Source organism: Haliaeetus leucocephalus, unplaced genomic scaffold (genome assembly GCF_000737465.1).
Source record: "Haliaeetus leucocephalus isolate CR32 unplaced genomic scaffold, Haliaeetus_leucocephalus-4.0 Scaffold1000, whole genome shotgun sequence".
Classification (NCBI taxonomy): Eukaryota; Metazoa; Chordata; class Aves; order Accipitriformes; family Accipitridae; genus Haliaeetus; species Haliaeetus leucocephalus.
Genome location: NW_010973436.1, coordinates 2,167,795 through 2,190,922, shown reverse-complemented (window position 1 = coordinate 2,190,922; position 23,128 = coordinate 2,167,795). Strand labels below are relative to the sequence as shown.

Here is a 23,128-nt window from a genome sequence, read left to right as displayed (position 1 = left end):
CCACAGCACCCTCAAATTCTTTGATAGCCAGATCCCACAGCATCCACAAGACCCCCTCTCCACCCCCAAGCACTCCCTAAGTCTCCAGCATCCCCCCACAGCACCCACCTATCACCCCCTACAGCCCCCCCCATCAGCCCCATTTACCTCCTCCAGCTCTGCTGAGCTGCATTTGTGCTCCCCACCAAGTCCCATCCAGTGCCTCCCTCGAATCCCACTTACCCCCAGCCTCGTGGGGACACGGGTGCCCATTCCCACAGCTCAAGTGACAAGCAGGGACCACGCATGGGGTGTTAACCCCCTAAAAAGCGTGGGAAAGGCCTCCAGGAGCAAAGGGCTAGGAGATGGAGCAAGTGGACATCCCCAGAGCCACCCCCAGCAAGAAAAGCTCAGAAGAAAGCAGGAGCAAAGGGTCTCAGCCTCACCCAGCTCTCAGACACAGGCAATTAAATGCATTTTCAGAGTCAGCTGTCGGTTGTGGCTGTGGCAGGTATTTTTGGTATCTCTCCGGTTCCTTTTCAGCCTTGTTTAAGTTCTCGGCCTCAACAACTTCCTGCAGCGATGAATTCTGCACTTTAATTAAACATTGCGAGAAAAAGTACTTCCTCTTATCAGGTTTGAATTTCCTGCCCTGTCAATCCCAGCGCGGGAAGCGGGACCGTCTCCGCATCCAGATTTTACTGCCTTTTGAGGGGAATGGGTTGAAACTCTGGGGGATGCTGCTGGGCAAGACCCAAGACCCAGTGGCCGGGGCACTGAAAGCTTTGGCCGATGATTTGTTCCAACTTGCCAGGAGCTCACCCGGATTCTCTGCTTTCAAGGTAGATGCATCAAAACCAGACGGTGGTAAACGCCTGCTGACTTTGGGCTGGTATCTAAGATCTTCTGCAATCTTGGCTTGGCTGGAGCAGCTCCGCTAATTCTCACGGAGCGCCCTGAGGAATTACAAACGGCTCGAAGGGAAACAACCTGTTTTTAAAAAAATTCCTGTGGTCCAAACAAATATGTGTTTCCCTGTTGCTATTAATATCTCAGACCTTGATCCTCTTCCAAATACTTGTGCGCACGTTTAACAGCTTGCAAATGAGTGGTCCCTTTGATTCTGGAGTGGGAATGTTTGCTGGGATCATGAATTATTAAAGATGAAAGATGCTTTCCAGTGCAACACGCTGACCATGTTTTCCAACACACTTTATTGCCTTCGTGGTGTTTCTCTCAACCTGGCAATGAAAAATTCATTTCCAAGTTCAGAGGGGAGGTTTGGAGCGCAGTAACGCTTGGTTTATGCAACACCTTTGGGTCCAAACCCAATCCTTCTTTCTAGGCGTGATTTCTAGTGGAATAAGACAGACATTTCTTTCTGTCTGCTGTGCTGGGAAGCCTTTTCTTTTGCAGATCTCTCTTTTGGGCCATGTTCAAGCTCCCCAGTCTTTCTTTGCAGCAGCAATATTGGAGTTTGAAGGTATTGCTGAATTTGCTGCCATCTAATGGGAGAATTTAGCGTCGGCGACCTCAACTCTATTTTGCAAGCAAAAAAACCCGTTTTCTTGCACAATCCTGCTGCCACTTGGCAAAGCAGCATCTTTCGCACATAATCCCAGCAAATTTAGGCACAGGGAAAAGCTGATCTGATGGCTGGCAGCTGGGCAGTTCTGCACGGGGTCACACAGTCGGGAACCATTGTGGACCCAGTAAAAAGAACCTTTTTGGGTTGATCAACCTGAAATGGTGCTTCTTTTATCGTAGACCAGACTTGCAAAGTATGCTTGGATTTATATTATTTTACAATAAAACAGCAAAGCAGAAATAGTGAAAATGGGTCCAAACAAAACCAAAAAAAGCCATTTTTAGATATCCCAGACACCAAATCCAGGCACCTCTCCAAACTGAGCCACATAAACTCTTCCTGAGGAGCTGTGGTCTTCAGGCAGCTCCTCCCGCTCCATCAGTAAAAATATTTTATAATGAAATACAGTAAAGAGGACTTAACATGGAATGGGAATATAAACATATTGCATTAAGAAAATTAAGTGTTTTAACGATAGAGCCAAGGGAGAATGGCTTGTGGCGGTGGGCAGGCTGGGGGAAGACACTCAGGGGACGGGAGCTTTAGTGGTACAGAGCTGCTGAAGCACTGAGATGGGGTGTGCGGAGGAGAGAACTCATCTCTAAAAGACTCAGAAATTCCTGTGTCACTGCAAAGTTGTACCCTACCTGGTGAAGCTCATAACGCCTGATTTTACTGAGCATGAGCTTGGTCCATCAGTGGTCTCTCTTCATCTCCATTTGCAAATGAACATCATTTCCAGCAAGCGCTTTTGGGTATCACACAGAGCTGGCCCCTTTAAAGGGGTAATTCTGGCAGCAGAACCAAGAAAGTCTGCTCTCGCCAGGCTCTGTGCGTTACAGGTCTCTCCCATGGAGATTTGACATTGTCTGATAAAGACTAAACTTAAACTGCAATTTTTCCATCAATGGGGATGTTGATTAGCTTCAGTTACTCAGGCCTTTATTCATACAGGAGTAGCAACGTCTCATAGCTTTGCAAATCAGTCAGGGACTGCTAAAAACTGTTTGAAGCAGGGAAAGAGAAAACTGGTACATGTACATGGGCATCTGGAGCTCTTAAGCCTTGTTTCTTTGGAAAGCTGAGCTATAACAGAGTCAGAAACATGCAGAATTATATACTTTTTTTTTTTTAATATATAGTGTTATTAGAAAATCAACTCTTGTTGTCACTATATTTCTGTAAAGCAGAAACTGGCTACTATTATGCTTTGCCATAATATACATATAAATAATAATGGCAACAAAAAGCAAATCCATATGAGCAGAATTATTTCCCCAAAATCTGCATGTAAGCACAGTCTTTGAATACAGCTGTTGAACTGCTGGGGGATGAGGCAACACATGAATATATAAAAATACTAACATATAACATTCATATTCTTATTTATTTAGTCTGTATGTCCTTCTCTGCAAAAATAGTTCTCTGCATCAAGCTGTAAAAAGAAAAAAAAACCTTGAAATTGTGACATGTGCTTGTTTAGATTTTTTACGCTGCCTTTTAAAACTGATTCAGTATTTCATAAAGAATCCGTCTCAGTTGCAGGAGGGCAGGGTGCAGCAGCTTGCTCTTCCCTGCCCATCCTGAGAGTTGCTGCAATAGTGCAAAAATCTGCTCTGGGAGCAATGCAATGCAAAGAGGTCTTGCAAGCATTTATCTGATCATATATCCCACCACCCCAGTGCTCTTTCTATTATCCCGGATGTGCTATTGGGGCTTTTGAATTTATTTTGAACAAAGTTTTTAGCAGTTTTCTGTCAAGACCCATTACTGCTCACTGGCACAATAAACCAGGAAAGAGGAAAAACTAGCTTACCTTGCCTGATTGGAAAGACTTACAAAGTGCATTTAGGATATATTGCATATTTCATTGTTCCAGATCAAGTCCGATCAGATTGCAAAGCCAGAGCAAAAGTCACCACTGCATGGCAGCACCGATGTCCCTAACCCCCCCTTGTTTTATACACTGGTCTTCAGGTGACTCCTGGTATTCATTTCTTTTATCCCAAGAAGCGGTTTTGCTCCCTGCTGCTTCCAGTATCATTCCAGCATCTCAGATCCAGCTGCATTCCTTTCCTGCCTCTTTCTTTAGCCTGTTCTTTGTCTCCAAAAGAAAGTGGCAAAGTTTCCCAACAAGTATTTTGGAGGGCTTATGTGCTCTGGGATAATGGCAGGAGATGAACGGGGAAGGGGCCAGGTGACAGCCAGCTCCGCAGCAGCAGCAGAGGGAGATCAGGCAAGGCAGACGCATGGGGAGCAGAGATGGTGTCTGAGGGCTATTTTTATGCTTTTCTGGCTGTCGCTGCAGTTTCAGATCATGGAGGCAGGGGGGTCTGTCCATGACTAGCAGCAGCCCTTTTTCTTCTGGGGTGGCTTTGGTACCTCTGCTGCTTTATTTTTCAATTCATCTTCACGAACTTTGAGCAACCTGGGAGAAAAGGAAGCAAATTAGCCAGGTATTTCCTCCATATTTTGCATTGCTATGCTGTTTGCCTTGACAAGCATCAGTAAAGGAGGCTCAGCATGGCTGAAAGGAGTTAGGAGCCTTCCAGCTCAGGCCAATTTGAGAGCCATGGGCTCTGCTAAAAATGCCAGCCTAAATCAAGTCACAGACAGAATTTATTTCAGTCAACCCAGGAAGAAATCAGCAGCATCCTGAGAAGGGTTTTGTTAATCTCCTTGCAATGCTGACTACTCAGGAGACATCTTACCTTATCTCTGGGTCATCCCAGTGTGCACATGCTGCTCCAAGTTTTCCCTGACATGGAGTCTCAAGTGACAGTTACACACCAGCATTTGGAGTTAAAAAAGCAGAAGGAAGCCCATTAAATTCAGGACAGCTGGCAAAATCCAAGCACATGCCTCACCTGATTAAGCTGACCATGGATTCCAAGACATTGTGGCCCGAGGCAGCACTACATTCATAAAACATGAGCTGATGCTCCTGGAAGACAGTGAGCCCAAATAGAAATGTAATATTCTTGCATTGGAGTAGCTTAATGTGGGAGTAAATAGCCACAGGACAGTCACAGCCAAGAGGAAACAGGAGGGACTCAAGGAAACAAATAAGTCAGTAACCTATTTACTGGAATACAAGTGTGAAATCCAGGTTGTCTGGTAGCCACAACACCAACTTTTAATACCAAGGAAAAGGCTGACACTGCAGACAGAACAAGATGCGATGCCGTCTGGTTAATGGAGCGAATACAGAGACATAACTAGATGTTCCCAGGTCTTTTGTGCCTGCCAGTGACTACTTTGGGAAAAAAAGCATCTAAACCCTTATCCTGCTGTCTCCATTTGTAAAACTGCTCAATGGATACTGGCCCAAATCCCATAAACTTTGAAATTAAGTCAGTAAAGGTAAGATTCTTCTCACCTAATTTTTATTAGCCATCTATATTTGAAGAGATTAATTGTACTTCAAACATTTCAGTCTTTTTAAAATAGGATAGAGCTTGGTGATTTTATTATTTTTAGGATGCTGGGAAGACATGTGACACTTCACAGCAAAGATAAAGAGAGCTGAAAATGTTTTAATTTATAGATCCAGTTTCATAAACTGTTTTACTGGGGCAGCAAGGGGAAAGCAAGGCAGGGAAGGGTGAAAGATGGGTTCAGAGATCACTTTGCCAGCCACCAATGCACAAAAGGTAAGTTAAGGGCTTTCACCTTTCTTCAGGTCCTCAGGCTGGTGGCATCCATCCTTAGCTGTCCTTGCCCAACTTGGGTGGACAGCACGCTTTAGCAGGGCCATGCACCTACCTTGGCCAAGCGTTCCCCCTCCTCTGTAGGGACCTTTCTGTCTTCAGTGCAGTCGGTTTTGTTCCCAAGAAGCAGAATAGCAACTCCATCTTCTGCTCCTTCCTGGGCAATTAAAGAGGGGAGGATCAGGAGCGTGTCTGAATCTCCCTTGAATCACAGCCAGCCACACTGTCTAGGCACATCCTGGAGCACCGGGAAGGATGCCCACAGATTTGGGCTGATAACAAAACCTTAAATTCTTAAACAAGTTTAACAGCATTTAAGAATGGGATTTCCCCCCCCCCTTAAGTCATCTGTCCTGGTCTATTAACAGGGCAGAGCACTGAATGAATTAGCCTTGTAGTGAATTCACTTTGTGTTCAACTTCAGGAACCATCCAGGAGATGCTCTGGCTTACATCTACAGGCACTGAGCAAGGTGACATCCTATTTTGTTCCAGCGTTTTTAAATGCTGACTTTGTACTTGACTGGAAATCTCTGACAAGAAATTTTTAATAAGACACAAGTTGCCTCCCATTTCCCAGGACTCAAAGTGGACTGTTCTTGATTTAAAAGCATTATCAAAATCACTTTCAACATTTTCCATTCCTCTTTTTGATTTTAAAAAAGTTGGTCATTATCATAATGATGCTATCAACAAATTACCCCAGGAAACACTGCAAAAATGTGAAAATTTTCAGTATCTGAATTTAAATCCGCCAAGAAAAATTGTTTTCTAACCAAAGCAAAGCAGAATGCCCTTTACAAAGGGCTTGGTGACCCCCAGATGTCCATCCTTAACCAGTGGCAGAGATCGGGTGGGGAAATGCTGAGCTCGGATTCACTGCCAGTTCCAAGACCTCAGGGACAGAATGAGGTTTTTCTACTTCACCCACCTGGATGCAGCTCAGCCAGTACCGCACGTCTGAGAAGGAGTACTCCGATGTGATATCGTACATCAGCACAACACCATCCGCCTTCCGGAAGAACTGCTTGGTCATACTGTGGTACCTGTGTACATTTTAAATGGTCACCAATAAGGTCTAAGGAGCTTTTGCCGAGGAGCGATCTGAAATCCCAGTGGGAAAGCTGGAAACGCATGTCTACAAAAAAGGCAAAACCCAGATTTTGCTCCTATCCTGATCACAGAGGCCATACAAACAGCCCGAGTGCTTATTTTTATCTTAATTACTTCCTTTATTATTCTTTATCAGATCACACACTGTACAGAGTCCCTTCTTAAACAACCCCTCCTTTGCTTAGCAAAGCCAAGAACATTCCTTTCCACTAAACTACCAGAAAAAAAACCCCACAAACCAACCCACAGGTTGCTCTCCTTAGGCAGACAGCACAGCACCTCACCTTTCTTGACCAGCTGAGTCCCACAGGCGGAGAGCAAAGTGCTTGTTGTCCACAATGAGGTTTTTGACCTGATAATCCAGTCCTAGGAGACAAAAAAAAGAGATATTTTGGTACTGTAGAGTTCATCCTTGTGACAGAGGATGGATGGAGAAAGTACATGGTGCAGGTGTGGTCTGAGGCTGCAGCTCCAGCGCGCTGGTCTTAAGTGAACCTCCAGCTTTTAGATCTTTGATGGCTGGATTTTGGGAAGGTCTCTAGTCTCATGATGAGTAAAACCAGGTTGGTTAAAAGAGAAGAATATAGCTGAAAGGCAAAGCAGGGAAGAAAGCACCAGGGCCATTACTATTGGTGCCCCTAGCGAGGGCAAGGAGGGCCAGCATTGCCTGCTCAGGACCATCCAGACGTGAAGTTGGTGGTCCTATTTGGTCCTTGGTGACATGTTGTATAGCATGTGGCGTGAGCTGTAACATGCATGTAATAATCACCAGAAGCTTGTGGGGTGGAGGAGAGGGGATTGTGAAGGTCACCCAAGCAGGTGCAGAGCTGTGCTGGAGAGGAGCTGGAGGAGACCTACCTACTGTGGCGGTGAGGTGTGGGTTGAAGGTGTCGGCGTGCAACCGGTACAGGAATGATGTTTTGCCCACGTGGGAGTCCCCGATGAACAGCACGTTGTAGAGGTGGTCTGGCTCCAGGGAGGCTTCAGGAGAACCCCTTGGGGCAGGTCCTCCCCCATCTGCAGTCACAGGCCCTGGCTTTCCTGGGCTGGGCTCACCTTTCTGGCTCATTCTCCGCCCAACTTCTTGCTTCTTCTCCCATTGATCAACATTAAGGTCTTCACTCTGTTCTCCCAAGTGTTGCTTTTGAGGCTGCATGCTGCTGTTGTCTGCATCCCTCAGTGAGCTGTCTCCAAGGACCATCCCCAGCTGGTCATTCCCAGCATCTTCCTCCTGTTGGACCCTCATGTGAAGGGTTGATACTGGTGGCATCTCTTGTTTTGGAGGTTCAGCAGGTCCGGCAGCTACCTGCTCTGTTTCCATCACATGCAGTGGCTTCTCCTTCAGCTGCTGGCAAGCAGTGTGAAGCCTCACCTTATCTGCCTGTGCCGAGACCTGCTCCTGAAGCTCGCTTTGGACTGCCTGTCCCGAAGCGCCTAGCCGCCACACATCTGGAATGAGAACATCCTTCTGCATCATCGTTTCCAGCTTTAGCGTGCTGATTTGTAACGGCACCTCGAAGACCAGGGAGGCCAGCTCAAACGCACCATCATCACGGCCCTGCTTTAGCCCTAGACCCTGAGTTTCAACTAAACTCACCCCCGTCTCCAGCCTCTCTCCCTGCACCACCTCCAGACCTTGAGCTCCATCCAGAAGCCTCCCCTCTGCAGCAGCTCTCTCTCCCTGTGGCAATTCCAGTGTCTGGGTGTCCTCCAGGATCTGCCCATGAGGACCAGTGAGTGCTCCCAGCTTTACTTCCAGACCAGGACCCTCAGCAGCAGCGGCACACTCAGGGTAGGAAGCAGCCTCAAGTGGAGGGGACACACGTCCACCAGCAGCTCCCTCCCACGTGTCTGCAGCGTGAGCTGCACGCAGACCTGCCTCCAAACCAGGAGGCTGGCTCTGCTCCCCTTCCCACATCCCAGTTGCATCCAAGTGCACCAGATCTGCCTCTGTGCTCCCTGCCGAGGTTGATTTGAGCTCCTCTGCCTCTGTAAGCAGCTGCACATTTACATCAGTTCTCTGAATCTCCAATGTGTCTGGGATTACAGCCTCCTCAGGGGGCTGCACACCTGCACCAGCCCCTTCTCCCTGCCCAACTCCTGCTCCCTGCAGATCAAGCACAGGCTCGTGTGGCAGCCCATGCTCACCCTGCCCTTGTTCCCCATCCTCAGCCTCCTCCCCAAGCTGCATGGCTGCACGGTCCTCCCCTCTCTGGAGGGTTTCTGGGCTGGCACCCCCATGCAGCTGTGTGTCTGTCCAGGAGTCCTCTGCCTCCACCACTTCCACTAACTCTGGTGTATCAACCTGATCCAGGGGTTGCACATACAGAGCCACGCTCCCTCCCTGCTCTGTCCCCAGGGACCTAACCTCACTTGGCAGCTGCAGATCTGTCTCACTGCTCCCTCCTGGGGTCAATCTGAGCTCGTCCACCTCTGCAAGCAGCTGCACATTGCCATCAGAGCTCTGAACCTCCAGCATGTCCAACATTACAGCCTCCTCAGGGGACTGCACATCAGCAGCAGCCCCCGCTCCCTGCCTGATCGTCACTCCATGGGGGTAAAGCAAAGCCTCTTGTGGCAGGCCACACTCACCGTGTCCTTGTTCCCCATCCTCAGCCTCCTCCAGGAGATGTACGGCTGCACATTCGCCCCCTCCCTGGAGGGTTTCTGGGCTGGCACCTCCATGCAGCTGCGTGTCTGCCTGGGAGTCCTCTGTCTCCACCGTTTCCAGTGCCTGAGCCTTAACTGGGAACAGCCCACCCAGATCTGGGCTCCCTGCAGGTGTTTCTGCTGGGGAAGGACCCTCACCATGCACTGCAGCAGCACCCATTTCCTCCCCCAGCCCTAACTCTGGTTTATCATCCTTCTCCAGTGGTTGCACACCTGGAGCTACGCTCCCTCCCTGCTCTGTCCCCACAGAGCCGGCCTCGCTCAGGGGCTGCAGAGCTGCCTTCAACTCTGCAAGCAGCTGCATGTTGGCATTGTTGCTCTGGGCCTCCAGCGGTTGCACATCTGTTCCCGCTCCACCTTCCTGCGTGTCGGTGGGTGGCACAGCCGCCAGCAGCGGCACCTCTGCACCCACGCTCCCTCCCCATCCTGCCTCTCCCCTCGCAGACTCACTCTGCGGTTGCGGTTCTGCCTCCCTGGGTTGTGTTACCTCCACCTCCCCTTCCTCGGCCCTGGCTCTGCTGCTCCCTCCATGCTGAGCTGGGGCTGGCAGCACGTCAGCATCTAAGGTTTCTCCCTGGGGCTGCACCTCTGCACTGACATGCTCTTCATCCAGCACCCCGGGGCCAGGAGCCACTGTCACCTCGGGGAGGACACCGTCCTTCTGGGCTGCTCCCATTCGTGCCTCAACCTGGGATGGTGGCTCTGGCTCCAGGTGCTCTCCTGGCTTTATTCCAAGTTTTTCTGAGAGCCCCGATGGCAGGTCAGGCTCTTCCCCCAGACCCATGTCCAGGGGCTGTCCATGCTCTCCTGGAGCCACAGCTGGGCCAAGCTCATCTGCAGCAAGCTGCCATCCCGCTGCTAGTACTGCCTCCCCAGGCTCAGGTGGCCCCAGACCTGTCTCCAGATTTTCTCCCTGACTTAATGCCACTTCCTCAGCTTCTCCTGGCGGCTGTACCTTTTCCCAACCTATTTTTTCCTCCATCCATCCTTCTCCCTCCACCTCCATCAGTGCCTGCTCTCCTGCCTCTGTGCTCTCTCCCGGTGCTTCTTGCAGATGCTGAGCTGCCTTTAGCATCAGCTCCTTCACACCAGTGCCCTTTCCCTGCAGGAATAACATCCTCCGTGCGTCCTCTGGGCTCTCTCCCTGCTCTGCCCCTGGCTCCTGAGCCCTGCGGTGCCTGGCTCCCACAGACGCACCAGCCTGTGTCGTGTCCAGAGCACAAAGCTCAGCTGCGGCCGGTCTCTCTTTCAGGTCTCCTTCAAACGGCTCGTGAGCGACGTGGCTGGGGAGGGTCTCTTGCAGGACCCCGGGGGTTGTGCCATGGGCTGTGGCTGCCTCCGGCCCCGTTTGGGGCTCAGCATCATCCTGGGGGTGACAGGCAGCGTCTGCTGGCACAGGGGGTGTAGCCGGTGCCTGTGGCTTCAGCTGTTTGCTCAGAGCCGCTATTGCATCATTCATCTCTCTTAGCAAAGAGCTTTGGTTAGAAAAGTGTTCCTTTTTGAGAAATTCTGGGAAGGGGTCCTCTTCCATGGAGCTCGCTCTCAGCGGGGCTCCCAAAAGGCTTATTTCTGCTGGCAGCATTTCCCAAACCCTGGAAAGGGCAGAAAATGGGGGGAGGTCAGTCCAGTTTCCAGGTCAGGCTGCAGCTCCCTCCCAACTGCTTGGGCTGGACCTGGGGGGGTCCACTCCTCCACCACCTCACCCTGCCCCTCTCCAAACCCGACTCTATTTACCCTCTGAGTGTACTGGAGGTTCACACGGGTAGTGATGGGGACAGGGGAAAGGGGGATGCACACCCAAGGAGACAGACCAGGGGCTGTATCCTGCCCAGCAAGCTAGCATGCTTCTTCCCAGGCTCTGTGTTCACATTATCGGAGATGAAAAGACAACTCTTGGCCAGGTACGGTGAGTGCCTGAGCCAAGGGAGCAATGCAGGATGGCAAGCTAGGGTAAGCAATCTGATCTCCAGGATGAGAGATGAGTGGGTGGAAAAAGAGCATTAAAAGGAGTTAATGTCATGTTTTGCCTGGAGAGGGTAGAGGACTTGGTGCTTAGCACTGGTTTGCAGATATCAAGGGCATGAGCTGAAGCAGCAGCTGTGACTGAGGACCTCTTACACTTGGTGGGTGCTCTTGACTTTGGGCTTGCCACTCTGGGACCCCAGCCTGGTCCACATCTCGGAGCGGTACTTCTCACTCTTCTCCGGACTCATCTGCAGTATAGAGGGTGGGAAGGGGAGAGAGAAAAGTGCTTGGTGAAGGAGCATACCCACCTGAAATGATGCCGAGCTCTCTGGCAGAGAGATGTACCCGCCCAAAATCTTGGGGGTATCAGAAGTAACACGCTGCTAACCCCTCCCCCCCCTTCCCAAGCATCTGTATGGCACCGTGCCGACCCAGTTGAGAAAGCTTTCAGGGGAGACATTGCCTCTGCTGCAGAAGCATCCTGTGCTTTTGGGGTCCCCAGCAGTCCCAAACTGAACAGCACAAGGCCCTGGAGCACGGACACCCACCCCATCCCCACACACCCAGCTGCAGTACCTGTGGGGATGGGGGCATCTCGCTGGGCAGCTCTGCAGCCACTCTGTCCCTGCAAACACAGAGCACAGGGGTCAAAATGGCAATTTGCATCCTCTACACCGCATCCATCCCTGCCCCAGGGTAGTCCCCAGCCCTGGAGGCAGTGATGGGCTGGAGCAGGACAGCAAAACCCACAAGCCTTGGATCAGTCCTTGTTGGGTCTTTCTGGGTGAAGGACATCCCCATCTCTGCTAGCACTGCCCTACAGGGACATGTTCAGTGCATGGTGCTGATAATCCTGGCTTTTTTTCTGATGCATTTCACACCAAGCCGTGATTAACTTACACTGTGGAGACCACTGAAGCACAGCAATGGCCGAGACCTATCAAACTCATTCCCCATCCACTGCAAGCCCCAGGAGGAAACCTCATAGGTGCAGAGGGAGATGCTGGTCTCTCAGCTACTCACCCGGGCTCCTCCACGTTCTCCCAAGCCACCGCAGCCCTCGCTGTCTGCAGGCGCCCGTGGGTCTGCTGGAGCTGCTGGTGGAGGTGCTGCAGGCGGTCCTCCAGCACCCGGTTGCTCTCCTCCAGCTGCTGGTTTTCAGTGCTGGTGGCTTGCTGCATGCTGCGGAGGCTGCGGCACCGCATCTCCAGCTGCGGGATGGCAGCCAGGACCCTCACACCCTGCCAGCACCCTCATGCAAACAAATTACGGATAACCATCTCCTCTAGACCTGGGGATGAATTTTTCCCCCTGAAGGTGGTGGGTGGGAAATTCAACTTGGGTCCTCTGGGGATGGAGGGGAGCACGGGGATGGGGGTGGCAAAGGTGGTGGTGATGGAGGTCTTATGTGACAACCCGCATCAAAGGCTGGTGGGGACAGACCAGGATCAGCTGTATAACACCCTGTTGCTGCTATGGGCACAGCCTAGAGACCCCGTACGCACGATGGGGGGCTGGGGCTTGGGGCCAGCTCACCTCCATTTGTGCCATGACCAAGCGCTGCACCTCCCTCTCGCTGGCATCCAGCGCTCGCTGCAGCTCCATGCTGTGCTGGTGGCTCCGGGCCACGCTCTGGGATAGCAACAAGGATGTTAGCAGCCACTCACCCATCTGGGAGCTGCCACAGGGGTTTGAGGGTGCTGGGTCCCCTCCCAGGGTGGATGGCAAGGGGAGAGGAATAGCTGGTGACCCACCTGCTGCTCCAGCCGCTGCTGCTCCTGCTGAATCTGCTGCTCCAGGGCCTCACAGAGCTGCTGCACCTCCTTGTCATGCTCAGCCACACGCCTGCCGGAGATAGCACGGCCAGAGGGGTGGTCAGACCCTGCTGCAGTGGGTGCAGGTGCCTGGGACCCCACATTGCCCATGGGACCTGCAGGCTGCAGCTGGGTCAGCCCGGAGGGGTTCACCCAGCAAGGACGTGTCCAGCAGTCTGAGTCTGGCACTTTGCCATCCCGTGTGTGACTGTAGAGGGAGCCCGGCCCCAAACGTCGGCTCCCAGTGGAACCGCTGTTCCAGCCACTGATGGTGATGCTGAAAGCACCCAGGTTTCTCCCTCCTTGGATGCATCTCCACGGCTGGGGTGAGCAGGGGGTCCCATCCCTGTCCCCATCCTTCCCATCCTGTCCCTCTCCACTGCCCTGGGGTGACTCACTTGTTCAGGGTCGCCTTCAAAGCCTCCTTCTTGCTCCTGGCTTCTTGGATACGGTGCCTCATCTTGGCCAGAAAGTCTTCCAGGTTGCCCAGGAGTTGGGGTTCGTCCTCCCGGAGCTTCACCCAGAGCTGCCAGATCTCCTGTCTGCAGGGAGAGGGGTGTTTCATGGTGAGCATCCCCCCAAAGGCGGGCCAGCTATGGGATCCCAGGTCATTTAGCTCACACCGTTCAGGACACATGGTCCTGGGGGACAGATGAGCATTGGGGTGACCGTGATCCTGTCCCCTGCTCCTGCGCTTGGAGCAAAGGCACCTCTAAGCCATTTCTGTGCTCACTGCCTGCATGGGGATCAAATGAAGGGAATACCCTGCCCTGTCCCAAGCCTTTCCCCCTAGAGCAGCTGAGCCCCATCCTGCAGGACACCCACGGGTGCTAAACAGGGTGGCTTACTCTTCAGAGACGTTGTCCGTGCCCAGCTGCTCCATGAAGGCAGCAAAGTGTCTCTGCTCCTCACTGTCCGCCCCATCCATCGCTGGGCTGGGGAGGACCAAGCGGACCCTCCGGGATGCTGTTTTCCGCCGGCGGTGATTCCTGGTAGCTTTTTGGGAGCTCAGGAACTGCCCTGCCAACAGATACCCCAAACCCTCAGTGCCCGGCCAGGGCAACAGCAAAGCCCAGACTCCAACACTTCCCACCCCATGGCTTCGACAAGCCGCTTCAGCACAATAGGACCCCTCACCATGCCAGCCATAGGCTGAGACCCGGGCATGGGGACACTTTTTGGGCCATCATGTGCCACCCAGCAAGGGGACTGTTTCAGGTTCCCCCGCCGGGGCCATGTCCAGGATCAGCCCAGGCTGCTTGGACGCAGCGTGCTGGCACTTACAGAGCCCGGCAGTGAACTCCTCGGTGCTTAACCGCCCGGTGCCGGCAGCATCCAGCCCATCAAAGATGAGCTCCAGCTCCTCTGTGCTGCATGGGAAATCTTCCTCCTGCAGTTTCTAAGAACAAAGCAAATCAGGGGAAACACCTACCCATCATCCAGGCTCCAGCTACTGCAGCAGCATTTGACACGAGACGATATCCCCATCCCTTACCTGCATGTCTGAGCGGGTGACGAACCCCGCCTGGTCCTTGTCCTGCTTCCTGAAGAAGTCCTGCATTCTCTGCACCATTTCAGATGCTCCCGGCAGCTCCTCGCTGGGGCTGGGAGCTGCTGCCGGTGCCTCACCGGAGCCCTCCTGCAGCTGCCTTCGCCGGCTGGAGCCCATACGCCGGCCCTTGGTGGCCGCCCGGCGCTCTGCCATAGCTCCCGGCTCAGTCCTGCTGAGGGGGAAAACAGCGGGTGCTGAGCCTCAGCCAGCTCTCTCCTTGCCGGAGACCTTTGCTCTGGCGTGATGGGAGATGGTGGAGCAGGACTGAGCTGGACATTCATTTTGGCTGGTGTAAAGGGCCCCCGGGTTTGGCAATAGGAAGGGAGGCACTTATCTCTGATTGCACAGCATAAACGGAGCCTCGACCCACAGCAAGCATCAGCCATCCCCACCAGCTTCAAGCCCAGCACCCACTGGGCGAGTGGCTTCTCCTGCCACCGGCCAAGCACCCATCCCAAATCTGCCCGTGCTCTGCCCCGGCTGTGGAGGATGCACAGGGCACCAGCACAGCTCGAGAGTCACCGGTGATGTGACACAGCTAAGAGGTGACACCAGCAAAGGACCAGCCAAGGTGATGCTGGAGATCTGGGCAAAATGTGCTGGCTCCACCTGCTTTCTTGGAACTCATCAGCAGCTTTTAGAATTCCTCCCCCAGCTTTCACAGCTGTGAGTCACCTCCGGGGAGAGCTGTGTGAGACCTCGGGGAGGTTTCCATCATGCCTGCATGCTCGCCCCAGCTTGTGGGGTCTGAGCTTGGGACCCCCCCCTCCTCCCACTCCCCTCTCCCCATCCTGAATGGGTGGCAACATCACCAGCAGCCGCTGCGCCATCACTGTGAGGGGCTGTTCTCTGCACGAGAAAGCTGAAAAAATGACCGGAGGAAACCATGGCCACAGAGAGCGGCTGATGGAGAGCGAGGGCCATGCTTGAGGCACCTGATGGTCACAGCCTGGCTTTCTGTTCCCGGCGCAGGGACACCCCCCAGCCCTCTGTCCCTTTCCTCCTGCAACATGAACAGCGATTCTGCTAAATCCTGGGGTACACCAGAAATGTGGGAACAGGGCCCAAAAACACCCCCATCCCCTTGAAGCACAACACTTGCAAGCGCTATCCAGTAGCAATACGTGGACACGAGGGGGTTCTGAGGAGTCACTGGAGCCCCATGGGACACCCAGCAAGCCAGGGACAGAAACCAGGTGCCTTTATGGTGGTCCCAGCCTCTAAGACAGCAGAAGCAGGAGCTCTGGGGGGGGGCAGATGGGGTTGGTTAAGGCATTGAAAAGCCCCCAGTTACCTGCCCCAGCCTCAGGGGCTGAGCTGAGCCCACCACACAAAGCAGGTGCAGAACAAGAAGGGAGGCTGGGATGGGAACCACGCACCTCCCAGTCCCGGCTGAGCAAGGACCCTTCCCCGCCACAGCATCACTGACTCCCAACGACCTGTCTCCCCTCCAAAACACCCCACGATACTCCCAGTCATCAGAAAAGGGCTCCTAGCCTCAGTCCCCCCACTGACAGCCAGAAAAAGCCTCCCCAGCTCACCAACAGTGAGAAAACCCCCTTATTTTCCTTGCTTTTCTATTTTTTAAGGCGACGCATGAGCTATCCCCAGAGCAGCAAAGCTTACCTTACCTGTGTGCCCAGAGGGACCCTCAGTTTTGGGGTGCACAGGACAGAGAGGCTCCCCAGGCCGGGAGGGATGCTGGTCCCGTGCTGACGGTGTTTGACCTGCCAGGCGCCTGAACTCTCATTTTCTCTCTTACTCAAGGCGGCTTTCCGTTTTTGGGTTACACTCAACTGCCGGTGCTCACATGTTTCCTGTTTGCCGCATTGCAAGCAGGGTGCGAGAAGGGCCCATCCGGAGGGTCACCGTCCCCCCAAGCTCCCCCCAGATCCCAAAGCAAGGGCACTGCCGCTGTCATTGGGAACCACAGCAGAAGTCCCCATCCTTTCCTTGTTTGCAATAGTCCAGTCAATACTGGAAGGTGTTTGGGGCAGGAGAAAAGCATCAGAGAAACAGTAAACGTTATTTTAGTAGTCTGAATAGCCCAAACTACAAGACTATGTATAACCCACAGATTATAACATCCTACCACACACAAAACAAACCCACAACCCCTTCCACGGAAGGTCTTTGGCCCCAGAATTTGGAGATCTCCCCCACTGTGCTACTCTGATGTTTTTTTCAAGAGTCCTGCGTGAATTATTAAACCAGCTTTAAAGCCAGCACCAAACTGACTGACTGCCTGCGGTCTGCACCCACTCTGGTTTGCAAGGGAACAGGGGAATTAGATGGGTTACGTGCATTTTTGCTTCATTTTAACTGCAAAATGGGAAGAGATCCCAAGCAAGGGGAAACACTATTATCTTCAAGTTATAACTAGAATTAACATCCACTGGCTCACAGCACGGGTCTGAGCCTGGGCACTGCCTGTCTCTCCCCACCCAAGCTGGTTAAATCACTTGCAGGGAACCGGCTGCGCAGGTGCCCTTCCCCATCACACCCACCCAGTCACGGCCCAGCCCTGCTCATTTGCCATTTAACCCAAGGAAGCAGCAGCCAGCTCAGGTGCAATAACTCCTCTTGGACATTTGTAGACCAGTTCAAGGCTCAACTGTTTTTTTCTCTCCACTCTCCGAGCAAAGCTGGTGTCTGTTACCCCAGATTGAAGCAACCCCATGGCCAGGCTGGGGTGCTTAGCTTACAAAAACCACCTCTGAGCTCAGGTTTGTCACAGCTTCTTACAATCCTTGGGGCTGTTCACCTGCTGCAGAAAGACGACTGAATTTTGGCTTTGTTTTCCCTGAGGATGCTTTTTTAGGGAAAACCCTAAATGTCCCTGGGAGAGCGCATTGATTCACACCCTCTGCCCAGCAAGACTCCAGAGCCCTGTCGGCAGCCTGCGCCCGGGTTAGCACCAGCCACGGGAGGGTAGGATCAAGCCCTGCAGCACCAATGGCCCTTTCCAGCCCCGAGGAGATGCCAGGCAGGTCTCGGTGAAAAGGGATTGAATGTAGCGGGGAAAGGAGGGGAAGCTTCTGACCTCCTCCCAGTCCTACTCAGCTGTTGTGGGATCCTGGCATCCTCACTCCGTGCTGAGGCCGGGATGGGAGAGCAGCAAAACACAACCTGGACTGAAAGTGCAAGGTTTCCATCTGTCCCTCAGCGGCTGGAAGCCCATCACCATTTTGTGTCCCCTAAGCTGGGGGGACACAGTCCTCCTGCACCCAGGAGAGGTGGTGTGGGGCTGGGGTCTGCCAGGGGGTGCAAAACTGAAGCCCAGGTGCCAAGCTCCCTCTTGCACTGCAGAGCCAGCTCCTGGCTGTCCTCAGAGCCCCACAAACAGGGACAAGGGGGTATTTGCTGATTTATTTCTTGCTTCCTTCATTACCACCGCTCCTGACAAACAGGAGGTGACAGCAGAGGGGAGCAGCTGGCAGCAGCCAAGGGGGCTGGAAGGACTGATGTAAGGGGAAAGATTAAAAGGGCTGTATCTGTAGGGCTTGATTCAGCAGCAGCTAAAAGGCTGCATGATAGTGCTCTGCAAGCATTTCAAGGGCATCAGCACACACAGGTGTCACCCAACACTATGGAGACAGGCAGAAGCTTTAGGGATCCTCAGCTGAACACCACCACGAGGTTGTTGTTACCATCAAAACTTTATTTTCACCTGGATACTCTGCAAATCAGGTCATTTATCACATTAACCATAACTTCAGCTCACAGTCCACATACAAAGTCTTGCTCAGTCCTCAGAGGAAGCAGCTGATGGTGGAGGCATCCCTGGCTCCCAGGGGATCTCAGCCCTGGTATCCAGCAGGTCCAGTCTCAGTCCCACCCCTGGGACTTGCTGCAGCATGCTTTCAGCAGCAGTGCCACCATGTGCTCTTATATGTCCCCATCCCCACAGCATGGGTCACCCTTATTGGCCTGGGCACCCAGGACCCCTTTAAAGGAGGAGGGGAGACACGACCAGCTTGCCCATGGCCAATAGCCACTTGCCACATAAGATAGTGTGCTGAGGGTTAGTAGCAGACCAGGGTCACAGTGAGAAGGGGAAATGATGTGGGCAGCAGATGCCCACGGTGAGATCCCACATACATGGCAGTGGCTTCTGCTAGGGACAACAGTTGGCAGCACCAATCCTGTGCCCTGGTCCATAGTATACGGCTGTCCCAAGGGAGCAGAGTTAAGCACAGGGGTTGTGGTGAGGTTTTGCCCCTCTCAGCCCTTGCACAGCTCCCCATCCCCCTGCTTTGACAGCTCATGCTGCAGAGGAGTCACCCAGGGCTGCACAGCCCCTTCCCCCAGCCAGCTCAGCTGAAAGCGCAGCCGGGTTTGTGCTGCAGCTGCCTCTGCTCCAGACAGCCCAAAGGCAGCTCCCAACTGAGGGCTGCACCCCCAGAGTGACCCCCAAGTCCCCAGAGCCCAGCAGGGACCCAGACCAGAGCAGTCTCCTCCCCACAGCCAGGCCCTGCTCCCAGCACAATTATTTCCATTAACCCAGAGACACCAGTTCCCTTACACAAGACAAGTGTTTATTCAGAGTTAACATTTATAGACAATCAGGTATTTCCCCTTCCTCTTCCCCCCACATAGACTTAATAGCATTTTTTTTATAAATAAACATTTAGTGCTGGGAGCTTGCCAGCTTCACTGACAGCAAAGTGCATCGTGGTGCAAGGCAGGAGGTTGACTCCATCCCTTTTCTGCCTGGGACCATCTTGCACCGGTTTCCAGAGTCCAAATCCAGCAGAGCAGGAGATGAACCCCATGAAAGTGCTGAGACCTGACAGCATTGAGTCCCTCAAGAGCAGAGACTCATCCTTCAGAGCTGGGACCAAGCAGCCTTTGCTCTGGGACATCCTTTGGTCCCAGAGGTGACTGAAGCCGCTTGCTCTGCGGAGCCAAGCGAGGATCCTCTCTCCCCCCAGCCCCAAAGGGGAAAAAGTCCAGGAAAAAAAGCTACGATTTCATCTTTCAGTGTCATCCTTGCTGGTGAGCAGGATTCCCTCCCTAGAGCAATCCAACAGAGCCAGAGCAGGCAGCTCCCCAGCCTGGTGTCAGTGTTGAAGGAGGCAGGAACATGGGGGCAAACAGCACCACTCCACAAGCCAACAAGGTAAAAAAGTGGGGTTTTAGGTCAGCAGAGTCCAGGGGACCCCAAAGCCTCCCAGGCAGCATTGGTCCCACAATGAGCTCAGCACTGGAGACCTCCAATGGGTTTGTCATCATCTGCAACCCATCTCTGATGGGTGACAGCACCAGTGAGTCACCCCAAGGAAGGGCTGTCTGGGAAACAGCGTTTCCTCTCCCAACCAGCCATGGGAAGGAGCAGCCCCCGCGTCACTCTGCTTCCACGCATGGACAAGGGCTTGTCACCACTGGGTCCATCCTGCTGGGAAGAGGGCCACTACCACATGCCAGCAACCAGTGTGTCCTCAGGGCCAGGCTGTCCCAGGGCTCTACAATCCATATCAGTGACCCTTTTTTAAGGATATCTGGTGCCACCAGGTGGCTGGGACACAAGTGTCCTCCACAGCCAGCCATCAGGCAGGGGAAGGATCACAGCAGGATGGTGCAAGGGTGATGCTTGACCCCACCACCACAGGGCAGAGGACACATTCTTTCTTCTCTGCAGGCAGGGCAATGCCTTAGTCCCACCAGGCCCATTTCAGTTCTCCTCCATCCCCTCCGTGGGGCTATAAGCCTCAACGTGGGCTACTCCTATACATTGCACACAGTGAAGGTCCCTCAGGACCCCAGAGCTACTCATAAATAGGAAACTACAGACTCTACATTGCTTCATACAGACAGCTTACACAGTACAGGGTGGGGGAAAAGAGCCATGGACACCCCCAGGGCACATCAGCATCAGCAGCTGTCCCCGATGGCAGAGGAGCCGAATGCCACCATGTCACAGCTTGGGCTTGTCAGGCTTGGGCTTGTCAGGGACAATCCTCCGCTTAGAGCTGTAGAAGTCTGGAGGGAAGAAAGAGAGGGTTGGAAAGTTCCTCCAGCCTGTTGGGAGCAGTGGGGCAGGAAGAGGGAGGTGTCCCCAGGGAAGCAGCCCAAAACCCATCCCAGGTGGGCTCCACCTTAGAGCCACCCACCCAAAGCTCCTGGAGAGAAGAGCCTGTAGATCTCCACCATCAATTCTGTTTGGTCTCACCTGCATTTCCACTCCAGGCCCTGATCCTAGAGGACAGGCTCAGGCCATGGGAACGGAAGGTGATGAACTATTCTGGGGCATCTTCAGTGATAAAACCCATAAGCCCAATGTAAGCCCCCTGCCTAACCCCCAGCAACCAAAAGGCACCCAGTTTGCAGCCTTTTCCCCTTGGAAGATGGGCTCTGGTCCCCCAGGAGAGAGATGCATGGAGGGTGGTCCCCTCCCCAGGAGCCAGGCAGGGCTCTTGCATCTGAGTCCCCTCCATCTGTCCCTACCAGAAGAGCCATGACACCACCAATGCCACCAAGCACACATGGAGTGACACCAAGCCTCCAGCACTCACCTTTGATGGTGGTCTGCCCACGTTTCAAGCTCTGCAGGGAACCAGCCCTGTAAACCTCCGAGTTCTGCTGAGACCCCTCTGAGCAAATCCTGCCAAGATGGTCCTTGGGGGGAACCTTGTAGACCAAGGAACTCGTGCTCTCACTGCTGGTGGCCTTGATCAGGCTGTCAACCTCCTGATGTGGCTGCTCAGCCAGGAAGACCCTCTCCCACTTGAAGTGTCCTTCCAAGGGAGTCTCCGTCTCAAAGTTGAAGTTCCAGCGCTGCTGAGCTTCTTCCAGTTGTTGCCTCAACAGGTCCTCAAAGTCATTCTGGAGCTGCTGGTGGTCCACAGGGCCAAAGAGGTTCCGGCACACCTTGCTGCTGCATGGCATCTGCGCAGCCCTGCTCTGAGACAGGGGCATTGTGGCACCTGGGAGGAAAGCAGAACAAGTTACTGGGGTGTTGGGCAAGACACGAGCAAGCCCAAGGGCCAGCACATTTGCTACCAGAGCAAAGCACACGGTAGCCAAGGTGGGACAAGCTGGGTTGGGCTCTGCAATGAGGCAGCCTGGAGGGGACCTCCATCTGCCAGCATTCATCCTGGACTCAGACATTTGGTATTTTAGTGGTGTCTTGGGCAGAGGCTTGAGCCTGACTGAAGTCAAACACAGCCTGCTGTGATGCAGAAGGATGGGGAAGGTGCAAATGTTGATGTTCCCCATTCCTCCTCCAGCAGGTAAAGCCCTGCCAGAGCAAAGCATCAGGGACCTCAAATGCTGCCACCGGTTCCATCCACAACCCTGCTGCGTTCCCACTTCCACACAGGCACAAGACAAGTTGGCACATGGGCAAGTGAAGCAACAGGATGTTTTTCTGGCCAGTTTCTTCATCTCAAGAACCCAGGCCCAGTGGCAAGAAAGCCTTTTAAGCAACCGTAAGAATATGCCACAAGCTTGACCACTTAACCACCCCCATTATCTGCAAGAAGCTGTTGGGTAACCAGAGACAAGACCCTGTTTGTTTTTTTTTAAATCGGTGCCAAAAGTCTTGACCTTCACAGTAAATGGCAAAGCCTTTCCTTCCAAGCAGTCCTCCCCCTTACACATGCATGGGGCTAATGGATCCCTCGCACCACCCACAGTTATGAGCAACCTCATTATCAGAGCAAAGCAAACAACGCTCTGGGATTCGACAGCTTTTGGAGCTAAGGCTTGACCCTGCTTGGATAGCCGTGCTCATTAAATCTGCTTTAAAAAAAGATTCACAGAAATAGAATCCATGTGTGCAAGACAGCTTTCTCATTGCCCACCCAATCTAGAGCCCCCAAAGCCAGGACCACAACAGACGCCCAGGCTTGCACCTCCAAACATCCCCAGGGATGGGGTGTTCAGCCTCCCACAGGGAAGCTTTCTGCCCAAATTCAGCACCCCCAGCCCCCCCAGATCACCTGCACCACATTACCAGGCATGCCACCAGCACAGCATGCCAGTGGGTAGCTGGAGAGCCTCCAGGCTGGGGAGACCCTGCTCCATCCCTGGGGCCACCTCAAAGCTCTGCCCTGCCCCAACCCGGCCCCGCTCCCAACACAGACTGACCATCCTCAAGTAAAAATAGAAATCCAGTTTCCTATCTCCTGGCAGTCAGAGTACATAAACAGGGTGACCTCATTGCGAGGCAAGTCCCAGCATGTCCAGGCAAGCCCTGGCAGGTAGCAGGCAGGGGACGTGTTTCGACACCCTGACCGGACACCCTCCAGCCCCCCCGCCTGTGTCAGGCATCGATCTCCCCATCCTCAGGGCACCCCCATGGCCCAGGTACCACCCCAGAGCCCCCACACCTCGAGATAACAGCTTTGCCCCGACTCATGATTGCAGATTGTCAGAGCCACCAAATAGGGAAGGACCAGGGCCAGGTCACCGTCCCCTCCCATGGGGCTGGCGTTGCTTTTTAGCAGCCTCTCCAAAGCTTCAAGGCTTCCTGCAACCCAGCTGGAGAACCCCAAGACTTGAGCAAAGAGGTGATGCAGGTGCACGGTTGCGTTAAAACCTCACCCAGCCGGCCGGGAGCTGAAGGCACTCCCAGGGACACACACGCACCCTCGCCAGCCCCACAGGCACCTGCGACACCCGGGACCAGTTACACCAGTTGGAGGAAGGCTTAGGGAGCAGGAGGGGCAGGGCAGCACCCACACCTGGGGGCGGATGGAGCCGAAAACCGATGTCACCCCGCGCCAGGTGCCTCC

General features: G+C 53.5%; 2 protein-coding genes across 3 annotated transcripts; both read right to left on the bottom strand.

Annotated features, from left to right (window-relative positions):
* Nucleotides 1-3,789: 3,789 nt before the first annotated feature.
* RAB44 (RAB44, member RAS oncogene family) lies at nt 3,790-16,105 on the bottom strand. 2 transcript variants are annotated; one of them, XM_010584616.1, is made up of 17 exons: nt 16,017-16,105; nt 14,334-14,559; nt 14,123-14,237; nt 13,687-13,858; nt 13,237-13,380; nt 12,779-12,869; nt 12,561-12,656; nt 12,048-12,235; nt 11,601-11,649; nt 11,178-11,272; nt 10,257-10,651; nt 7,248-7,838; nt 6,674-6,755; nt 6,208-6,322; nt 5,333-5,434; nt 4,435-4,511; nt 3,790-3,995 (listed from the first exon to the last, which is right to left on the bottom strand). In XM_010584616.1, exons 2-17 carry the CDS (start codon nt 14,541-14,543, stop codon nt 3,911-3,913), a joined length of 2,607 nt encoding a protein of 868 aa, XP_010582918.1. In that variant the 5' UTR covers nt 14,544-14,559; nt 16,017-16,105; the 3' UTR covers nt 3,790-3,910. The 2 variants fall into 2 exon arrangements, with proteins under 2 accessions (XP_010582918.1, XP_010582917.1); XM_010584615.1 differs by having other exon boundaries at nt 16,022-16,105.
* Nucleotides 16,106-18,944: 2,839 nt separating this feature from the next.
* On the bottom strand, nt 18,945-23,122 carry CDKN1A (cyclin-dependent kinase inhibitor 1A (p21, Cip1)). Its single transcript, XM_010584614.1, has 2 exons — nt 20,906-23,122; nt 18,945-20,372 (listed from the first exon to the last, which is right to left on the bottom strand). The coding sequence occupies exons 1-2, from the start codon at nt 21,774-21,776 to the stop codon at nt 20,308-20,310; spliced, it is 936 nt and encodes a 311-aa protein (XP_010582916.1). The 5' UTR covers nt 21,777-23,122; the 3' UTR covers nt 18,945-20,307.
* Nucleotides 23,123-23,128: the final 6 nt, after the last annotated feature.